Raw genomic sequence first — 11,256 nt, 5'->3', positions numbered from 1 at the left:
GACCGGTTTCGCCCTTCTTGGAGCTCATCAGGTAGGCGAAGTCCCCGGGTTTCCGTCAAGATTATGTTCTACTTGAAACCAAATTGCACGAAATTAGCGAATATACACTCATTTGCAATCTACTGTCGTGCCAACTGAAACATAAGGCGGCCTGGTGCAGCATATTCAGTTGGCTGAGAACATCATAAAAGAGAGATTCAGCTGGGTTCCAGATGAGTCTCTCGAAAGAACCAAATTGGTTTGCAAATGAGTGCATATTCGCTAGTTTCGTGCAATTTGGTTTCAAGTAGAACATAATGTTGACGGAAACCCGGGGACTGCGTCTACCTGATGAGCTCCAAAAAGGGCGAAACCGGTAGTGGGTTGTCGACGGATTTTCGGCAACCTTATGAGTAGTACATTGCGAAGATAAAACAACAGGGACTGTTTCCAATAGTATAAGGGGTGTAGCGGATCTCCAGAAAACCTAGCTGGACGCGGCCCAAGCGCAGTACATGTGTCCACATTACAGCAATTAAGCGATACGGTGTCAATTGCAATCGAAAGATCACGTTTCTAGTCAAGTACCTACAACTGATGTTTGATTTCTGTCCAGGTGACTGTGGACCTCGGGGATCATTAAGTGCATTTTCTTCCTGGTGCCCGAATAGCCTTACAGCTTTCTCAGGCTTTCGGTGTTGGATGGCTTTGTTTTACGCGGTAGACTCCTGCCCTGAACTACTTGTTTTCAAAATCCAACCACTTTTCTCTTTGACCTTTGGACCATATATTTAAGCGTGAGATTTTAAAATTCCTTAGCTCAACCGGAAGTGGAACGGCTTACATCAACGTTAACCGTTTCATACTATCCATGGAAGCGGAAGAAAATGTACTTTGAATCGTCGTCTAGAAAGGATGAAGCGATGAGATCTGTTTTGACGGACAGAATTTGTGACTTCAAGCCTCAGATTTCCGTATTTAACCCTTTTGTTTGTGTTGCGGTTATGGAGATATCCTGTCTGGGTTCTCTGATTAGTCACTTCCGATGTCATATTATGGACGAGATTACCTGAAGGCTTCCAGCTTCACTAGTAACTTTCACGACGAACCAGACCTTAATTTCATTCAGGTCATCAACGGTTCCAGTAAGCAAATGGTTGACTGGGAATTGTGCGGTCCAACTACCCGTGTGTGATACAGTTAACCCATCCACTGCAGAATGTCCGGAAAGTGAGGAATCACTGGTTCGAGTTATGTCCAAAAGTCTCCATCATTTCGTTTACCCTGTGCATGCCTGTCAATAAGCTTGAATAGGGTTAGTTTGGATTACTGTTCATTCATACACACCCCATAAACCCAGGTGTTCTAACCATACCTTATGTCATCACATGCCAACTGACTGGCAATGAAGGTTTGTTTGAAACACCAACAGTTTTGATCCACATAAAGCTTTACAATACAATCTTCGTATGCAACGAATATCACTAACTGGTTGGGTTCCATTCTGCGGAGCAGTCAAGTCACCCGAAGTGACCAACAAGACCATACCCAGATTTGGACAATCGACCGGAAGAGTCCGTTCAAAGAACCTTCCTCCATTGTAGCAACCCTCGATCTATTGATCCTGTCTCCGATGTCATTACTTGACGAGAGATAAGCTGATTTATTTTGTTCCCATATTCTAATTTCTCCTAAATTTGTATCATCCTTATGCTTACGAAGTCACGAAATTCAAGGAGGACTTGTATGCATACTAACCCAGGTTTTTAATCACCATCCACCAATGTGTTTGCACACGTCCTCCAAGTATTTGTCTTTTGTAGTCATGTGGATCAAAGCCAGCGGATGACAGACTTCTCTTCAGAACGCAAACCGAAATGAGAGATATTCCCTAGCCTTTCATTACTGCAATATCCGTGGAGAGTTGGAATCCCTGTTGGACTGTACAAGAGTAAGAAATCTTTTCAAAAGTACTCTGCATATCCACTGTTTACTCCTTGCTTAACATTTCACCAGCATGTATGAATATCCGTGGAGAGTTGGAATCCTTGTTGGATTGTACAAGAGTAAGAAATCTTTTCAAAGGAACCCTGCATGTCCACTGTTTGCTCCTTGCTTAACATTTCACCAGCATGTATATGTGAACTGTAAACTCGTGGGTAAATGAATTCAGGTCGTCATTATCCTGGTGCAATGTTTCAATTCGATGAGAAATTGCGAGGGCAGAATACCAGATGTAATTAATCACACTGCAGACCGATCCATTTTATCTTTCGTTAGTCTTTTCGGGTGGCGACATTACGGCTGCTTTACAATACTGATCTTCATTTGAACCAAAACAGTATACCTGTGTTGGCCCTCATGTGCGCGTTTACAGGTGAATACTAACATTTTTGATCAAATATCCAAGCTACCGCATCTTCAGCTGAGTCTTATCAGGACATCTGCTGTATGATCTGGTCAGCTGGTGCAAAATCACTGATGTCGCTATTAATTTAAGCCCACCATGTACGCAAAGGAGTTCGAGAATTGAAATCTTGAAAGAGATCTCTCCTGTTTGTTGGCGACAAGCATTTCAACATAGAAGAGTCGCATCAGTAACCTGCGGTTTGGTAGGAATTCATACATCTTTAGAAATGTGCAGCTCGGCAGTATACTCAGCGGTATACTCAGAAGGAAACAGAATCACGGATGCCCACGAATTGTTTGTTCATATCCGTGCTGTAACACTTCCGTTTCTGGTATATTTCTCGAGGAGAATGTGGCGAATTTAACGGGGAAGCCACAATGGTTGTTTCGTGACGTTTGTTTTCTCTTAAGAAGTATACAGTCAATTGTTGGACGGTAGAGCGAATGAGGTGACCCTCGATACGGGAATTTGCCGGGATGAATAACTACAGTTTATTTGATCCGATCACACTTCTATTGACGTATAGAATAAAAACGAAGTTAATATAATTTTTACACGATACCAAGCACTTTTTACACTAAACGGCGTGGAAAATTCTCGGAGGAGAACCTTTATCACTTATTGAAGTTTTCATGTTTTTGAAACGACTACAAGTGTGCGATACATATAAGTCACCGGTTGTAAAACAGATACAAGTACAGTTTAAAAGTGTTGAAAAACAAAGGACTCCATCCGCTCACCTACCTGTATACACTTCACCGTGCTCAGTAGGTCTAAGTTGACTTAACCGGATGCTAATGGGCATCTGGACAGTTCAAGGACGATCACTTGGCCCTTGAAGTGTGTCCGTTCCTGACTGATTTTCTTCTGTTGACACTTCCGAGTCTATACATAGCACACTGCTCAAATTCAGCTTAAAAGTTGTGTTGGTCAGATTTTAGATTGTACAGCGGTATCGAATTACAGAAAAACAGTTCAATGGGAGAAGCGTGGGCCGCATGGAGAAGTGAATACAAGCTAGAGGGACACGGTACTGCATGAATATGGTCCGGCGTCTTGAATATCACCCAGGTTGGAACACAAGACAATCTGTATGAAGCACATTTAGTTGAAGAGTATCACAAGTGAGTGCGTACGATCTTGTGCTAAGGCCGTGATCTCAAGGCAAGGAATTGGTTAGTTAGCCTAAACTCACGATCTGGGTGTCCTATGTGACAGGTAATGTGTAGTCCACTAATAATTAATAAAGAGTCGACTTTGCATAAAATAGAATAGTTCAGTCTCGAAACTTGATCAGTCACCGGAAGGTTAATGAATTAGTGTGAGGAATAGGGAAACATGAATAAGTGCGTCACGTAATTAACGGAATGGTACAGCTGAGTCTACAATTAAAAGTCAATCAGTTTGATAACCAATGTGTTCAGCAAGTTGCGTATAAATTTGGGTCCAATCAGAACACCTCAGGGGCTGCACCCGCCTGATGAACCGTAAGAGGAGCGAAAATAGTCGCGGGCTTTTGAACAGTTTCTCCAATAAACCCACTTCCCTTTCATCTGCACACAATTATGGTTGGCAGGGGAAACCTCAAACATATGGTGTGAAAATGAGGTAAAGTACGAATATTGGCTATACAGAACCTACTGCGATTGGCACCAGTTTTGCATTAATTGTTGACGCATTCCGCACTTTTCAGTAAGGATGCCATACGAACACATTTTGCGACGATAAGCTGACCTGCAAAGTAATTGATCCTCCGATTAAGAAATGATGAAACTGACAAGTTTGACTGGGCTATTGCTTGCGTAGACCACTCGACATTTCGTGGTGTGAGTAGAGGAAATTCCCGGAGAAAAAAGTTATTATCGCCATTCGGTTTATGAATCACTAACTAGTGTATTGGATCCGAAACTGTGCCAATCGATACCGTGACCAGGTGCACATAACCGATAAATAGATAATTCTGAATTTTACCTTTATTGTCGTACAAAACACCGCGCAGTTTACATCTGTAACTAGATGCCTGCAGTGATATTTGTCCCGGAGGTAAAAGCAAGTCAAATGTCCGTAGAAGTAAGTTGCTTCCAAAAGCTTACATAATGGTTTCGGAGGTCTCAACTGGAAAGTCTTTTCAGAACAGAAAGATGTGGGTGGATCTCGGAAAGCAATTCCCGTCCATAGTTATTTTGAATCTATTAGTTTGGTTCCTAGAAGTTTCGTCCAAGAAATTCTTGCTAGACGGCCAAAGCTCTACCTGAACCAATAATTAAGCAAGGGCATCCAAGTCTACTGCGCGGTCCTTAAAAAGCCGCCTACTCGGGAGCCAGTATTTGTTACCAGATGTGACGCAGTGAGCGCAGCGTGCATCGTTTCCGAATGCAAACACAGTATACACCAGACTCTATAATGGTAAAAACGCCAAGCTAACGGCTTGGCACTCAGCAGTGCCAGTGAAAAAGTAGGAACAATTCTGGCTTTTCACGCAATAAACTTCGTAAAAAGAGCGAAATACACTCATTTACATGCCAATCAGGTTTTGATGGGAGACCCACCCAAAACCTAGCATAATCTTTCGGTTACGATGTTTCTAAGTAACTGAATGTGTTGCACCGGGCCACCTGATGTCTCAGTTGGTACGATATTCGAGATATCGAGACATGTACAGACGTAATACACTAGTCGTAAGGTTACTGAAACTCTTGGCAGCTTATAGTAGGTTTTGCCCCACTTGGGGCTCATCAGGTAGGCGCAGCTCCCAAGTTTCCGTCAACCATGATTGCACGAAATGAGCGAAATACACTAAATTTCGTGCCAATTTGGTTTTGACGGGAGACCCTTCTGAAACCCAGCTGAATCTCTCGTTTATGCTTCAAAGCAATTCTATTCATAACGGTTAAGCACCAGCCGTTGCTACTACTGTATAGCTATGATGGGTTGTAGAACAATTTGAGGCTTTGCGCCTCAGTTAAGGTATGCAGAAATGTCATTCTCGGACACATAAATGTTTTTTTCTCAAATGAGTGGCGGACATCCCTTGAACTAAAGCCATTGTTCAGAGCAAAAGCTGGAAAAGTATAAATTTTACAAATCAGATTCACAAGATTACCAACGATACAAACACTCTGAACACCACATGGTCACACCATGGTAGGATTCACTGGATATTGAGGCCTGTGTAGAGGAGAGATCTTGTTTTGTTTGACGAATGACAAAAGTTGACAGTATGTTAAGAGACGCCATGAAAAAATTGCTTTTTACTGCTTTTTTTATTGCAGAGTGCCGGTGATGATTTACGGAAGTAAACTCTGACGGAAATTGGCTATAGCTGACCAAACTGCTAAATGATCAGAAAGGAAACTCACTTGCATGTGCGATGTAATATCCAGAATTTTTAAATGAAGAGACTAAATTAATGAGCCCTCTTGAAGTCAGAGACGAGATACACTCCAGTGTTTTGACCCTTACATACCTATTCATGTACCAGCCAATTTTTTTAAAGGACAGGAACTGTCAAGAGGCCGTGTTTCCGAATGCACTGTCCACCGAGAGAATAATGCGTTCAAACTGTGCTACGCTCAGATTTGTCTGATTTCCACAGACTATGTTTTCCACCTACTTTTAGGGTTAGTTCAGTCTTGATATCTGATTTCATTTTGAAATGATCAATGTTCTCTCTCACCCCAACCCTGATGAGAGTACCGTTCAGCTGAAGAAGATATTCGTGTTCTCTAATATGTTATGTTTCGCCGTCATACAGGGGTACAAACAATATGGCATCTTAGTGAACTTCGAACCTGGTTATGGCTGCTGCGTGCCCGTTTTGGCCGTGAAGTTTTCCGAACTGAATAGATGACTTTTTTATGATACGCGATCGGTACACCCTCATGGAAATCATAAAAAGCTTTTGCAAAGATCACGGCCAGGTGCCGATTAAACTAGGCCAGATACAGAAGGAAATTCTATTCTACTCCCGTGCTCATTTTAAAACCCTTTTCTGTGGTTCCACAGGTACGTATCCATGCCTTCATAGCAAAGTGAGAGTAGTCTTTTATCGGGGTAGCTGACAGTCCACTTCGCAGTCCACAGTGCCTCATGTTCACTGGGTCCAAATTTTTCGTGAAATCCCCAAAGAAGGCGTATAGGGGTTGCTTTCGTTTCCAGCACTATTTTTGCAGCTGACCTGCTCCAAAAGTAAAGTCAAACATGTTGCCCCAAAACCGTTCTTTGCGGGGCATTTATTTCAGAGTATAAGCACTAGACTGGTCGAGCAGGAAAATGCCAGGGCTTTGTCTTCAATACAGATAACACCTGTTCCTTGGCCATTGTCCTTTTTCTATCGGCTTTCCTTCTCTTAGAATAGTGGTGGCATACTTGAATATTTCTTCAACATTTTCAGTCTTTTCGATTGTGCAAACCAGTTGCAAACTTCAACTTTCGATGCTGTTCCTTTTTGGCAACACACTGAAAAAAGCGGTACTGAATACTCCTCGGAATAATGAAGTTCGGTTCCCCGATATGGTTCCTCCCATGTGATCGGTATCTGCAAATCGGGCTGCATGCTCCAAACAGATGTCCTGGGAAGTTCCAGAGAAACTGAAGGTATATTTAAGTTTCGGCAGGCTTCGTGATCGGTCGATCGATTTTTACTGAGATTAGGCAGGTCTGCCTCTTGGCTAAAAGTGTTGTGCATCCTTTGAATCCGTCAATTCGAAACCTGTTGATAAGGTTTCTAATTTGAACTTAGCCTATCTTAATCAACCTTTGGTTTCGTTTACCGACTGGTGCATTTTTTCACATCTCCTTGGTACTTTGACTTAACTGTCTGAGCCGTAAGCCGACGGCCAACAGGTCTACGGAAGCCAGTTGTCGAGAATCTGACCATCTTGGTAGCGGGGAGCTGGCTTGGCCAATGAAGAGATAAAGTGAGAAATAAGAGTTAATTATAATGCTATTGCACACAACAGATGCGTCTTGAGCAGAATCGGACACTTGGTGTCTCAAAGTAATGCGGACATATTATATAATCTTGCAGACATCGCACTCAACCATTGAAGGATCAATTTTACGGGCTTGAGATAGGTATTTCCTGACCCATTGTTTATTTTGGAGAGCAGATTGGTTAATTGCATAATCACACAGATCTGCTCATACTAGGGAATCGGTTTACTCTCCCTACACTCCAGTCACAGATGACAGTCCAATCCTTTGAAAGAAAAATGCATGTAGAGCACGGATGGGCTGCTGTTTGTCCGACTGCTCTACGGTTCGAACAACAGAACTTCGGGTCCGCAGACTTCTGATCTAAGTACCAAGCCATCTCGCCATTTCGCGGAACAGAGTGGTAGCCAGTGTAACCCTGAGGACTCTCCGGCACTGAAGCCAGACCAACACGATAATCTGACTGCTTTTCGCGCACTATTTTGAGTCTTTGAAGTCGCCTAATTTTTGCCCTGATAGGAAACCATAATGATGGCTGAGAAATACTGGCACAAAAGCTTCTTAGGTACTCACACTTGGATGAAATTTTAAGTGGTTGGAGGTTGTTTATTAGGGGTCCCCAACCGTATCCAACGGCGCACCGACAAGGTCTTTCCGAATAGTAGCGAGACGTTAGAGAGACAATGTNACCCTTGTTCACATAGTCCATTGAAAGAGTCACACTGGATTCAGGTGTTTGTGTCAAACAGATTTGGTCTGGCCCATGTACTAATCAAGGTTTCTCAAAAATTCAGCGAACGAGGTCTTTCACATGATTTAATAGTTTTACTGACATAAGGAATTGGATTGGCCAAGTGCCTGGCAATGAGAGAAGCCGGATCCTAAGCAAACGAGGTCTCATTCCGAAGAAATCTGGGACGTATTTTGGCAGACTTCTTGTTGGGCACCTTCAGTCTGCCTTTACTTCTCACTATGAGCCCTAGGGTGAGAGAGCAAGCATAGTGTAATGCACTCTAAGTTTGGAGGTGTTTAGATTACCGGCTATATCCGGTGTAGCATTTGTGGCTCTGAGTTATTCTAGTTTAGCCTGAGTACTACGTCATTGTCAAATATTAACACCACCTTGGTAGGCAGATGAAGAAATGTATATACTCCTGTGGCTGGTTCCACGGCGGGACCGGTTGTGGTTGATTCCCAATGCACATCAGGAGCTGCAGTTCACTATCGAGCCTATCGCGTGGCTCTGTGTGGCTTTGTGGAATGACGTAAGCACTGACGAGTAATTTAACTGAGCTGAGTCGAAAAACGGGAGTTTGCAATGAGAAAAAGCAGTCAGTTGTTTATTAGGACATTTGTAACACAAAAACTGCTATCCTCGAGCAGGGATGAAGTGATTTAAAGATGATAGGAATTCATAAGTGATCATTTATGAGCTGTGATATGAATGACTGCTGTCAGAGTTAAAATTACCTGCCATCAGTAGTGCCAGTGCAGGGATAGAGAGCCGTAAATAGATCGCTCGGTATGTTGCTACAATTCATTGTCCGACTGCTCTACGGTTCGAACAACAGAACTTCGGGTCCGCAGACTTCTGATCTAAGTACCAAGCCATCTCGCCATTTCGCGGAACAGAGTGGTAGCCAGTGTAACCCTGAGGACTCTCCGGCACTGAAGCCAGACCAACACGATAATCTGACTGCTTTTCGCGCACTATTTTGAGTCTTTGAAGTCGCCTAATTTTTGCCCTGATAGGAAACCATAATGATGGCTGAGAAATACTGGCACAAAAGCTTCTTAGGTACTCACACTTGGATGAAATTTTAAGTGGTTGGAGGTTGTTTATTAGGGGTCCCCAACCGTATCCAACGGTGCACCGACAAGGTCTTTCCGAATAGTAGCGAGACGTTAGAGAGACAATGTTAAGCTCGATGGACAAACCGATCAATAAAATTTGTCGGAAAGACTTGGCAGAAACTGTGCAATTAAGATTGGCCAGAACTCCCACCTGGGTTTCATGGCCAACAGCATTCCGATGCAGTGTAATCTTTCCATATACGTGCATATGCACCCGGCAGCTTTCTCAAGGCGGCTGTGCTGGTCTTTGCAATTCATGAGTTCACTTTACCATCAAGCTTCGGGTCTGTGGATTGTATGCTAATAATGGAGTGGAATTCCTTAGAATATGCTATCTCACTGCCAGCTGGTCGATTCTAGGGTCCATGCCGATGAACTACGAGTGTTCCGAACCGTTACGCTCAGAGACAAAGGGCCGTTGGTCGTCCTCAGCCTCTGTAATCCAGCTTCATAATGAGAGGATACGGCAAAACCGTTTGCAATCAGCAACATACAGACACTGGACTCACAAAGCAGTGCATTGTGTGGAAAATCTTCTAGTTGAATAAATGACTATCATAAAAACCTTCTCAGTGTTGAAGCTTCTGTGTGCCCGGGCTTTCAATCCAGGCTGAAAGGTTGTAGTGAAACTGGCAAATTTTTTCCAAACAGACAGACTATCATCTACTCACTGAGCTGATGTCTTCAGCGAAAATTACATGTAGTCTATTGAGTGACTGATTCCGTTCCGGACAGTTTGTGGCTGTCTTGTGATAAAATCGTACTTTGCTTGGAAATCTGCTCCTCGGAAAAGTTCTCCTGTGGAATATCACCGACTAGTCGACTGCGCAAAATGCTAGCCATAATCGTACTAACTCTGAATGACGCACTGTCCACCTGTTTGCTTCCTTTTCCCGTATACACGTGAACTATCTTGACGCTATAAGGAGCGTTTGTCATTCCCGATTTTGTGCACATCAGGTAAAGAAGCGTGTTCTAAAGCGTCGCTGCTTCCGGCTTAACTATATCCGCCGGTAAGCCAACAAATTCGGCTTATTTTCCCTTCTGCAACTTGTTTATTGACCTCAGTAGTTCTGCAGCTATGGGTAAAACAGTCAAATAACTCATTGTAATTTAGGCTAGGTGAATTATGCAGCCCGAATCAAAAACCGCCCGTCGGGTTGAGTAGTGTTGAAAATTGACGTTTCAGTTCAGTTTTTTGCTGGCCTGTCTGTCATCTATATATGCATAATTCAGTCCGACAAAAAACTGCTTGTCACAGCAGCGATCTGTGTACGATTTGAGCTCATCATTTCGTTAGAGCCTTGATTGATTTCATATCTCACGCAAGTCCTGGTGCCACTAAATTTTGTTTAGATCACAATATTTATAAAATATTGGGCTGTTTTAACTAACACTACATTCTTCTGAACCAAAGCAAATATCGACGAGTCATCCTCATCGTCCCCATTCCTAGTATATTCCAGTTATACTCACATTAGTTGCTAGGAGAGGTTCTTGTTCGGGCCAACTGGTTCCCTGGGATTCGGTTATCCACCAGCTTTTGTGAAATGTCGATGAATTTTCCTGGTTCTTCAACTCTGTGATATCAGTCTCGGATGGATTTTCTCTTGGTTTGTGAAATGCGACGGTGTGACAGGTATTTTGGCAAGCACGAAAGAGATAAGCATTATATATTTGTAATGCCCTACTCACAAGGTTGCTGAAAACTCCTCGCGGCCCACAATCCTAGTATATTCCAGTTATACTCACATTAGTTGCTAGGAGAGGTTCTTGTTCGGGCCAACTGGTTCCCTGGGATTCGGTTATCCACCAGCTTTTGTGAAATGTCGATGAATTTTCCTGGTTCTTCAACTCTGTGATATCAGTCTCGGATGGATTTTCTCTTGGTTTGTGAAATGCGACGGTGTGACAGGTATTTTGGCAAGCACGAAAGAGATAAGCATTATATATTTGTAATGCCCTACTCACAAGGTTGCTGAAAACTCCTCGACGGCCCACGACCGGTTTTGTCCTTCTTAGGGCTCATCAGGTAGGCTCATTCCCCGAGTTTCCGTCAACCTTATATTCTACTTCAA

General features: G+C 43.1%; 1 protein-coding gene across 1 annotated transcript; it reads left to right on the top strand.

Moving 5' to 3' along the window:
- Positions 1-296: 296 nt before the first annotated feature.
- Positions 297-5,097, top strand: T265_13716 (hypothetical protein; the record flags this gene model as incomplete). Its single annotated transcript, XM_009170166.1, has 3 exons — positions 297-358; positions 1,996-2,045; positions 4,979-5,097. Coding segments are annotated over 3 exons (231 nt in total), but the record flags the coding sequence as incomplete, so codon positions are not given.
- Positions 5,098-11,256: the final 6,159 nt, after the last annotated feature.

Source organism: Opisthorchis viverrini, assembly GCF_000715545.1.
Source record: "Opisthorchis viverrini unplaced genomic scaffold opera_v5_94, whole genome shotgun sequence".
Taxonomy (NCBI): Eukaryota; Metazoa; Platyhelminthes; class Trematoda; order Opisthorchiida; family Opisthorchiidae; genus Opisthorchis; species Opisthorchis viverrini.
The sequence above is the reverse complement of the archived record's forward strand: the minus strand, read 5'-3'. Positions and strand labels throughout refer to the sequence as shown.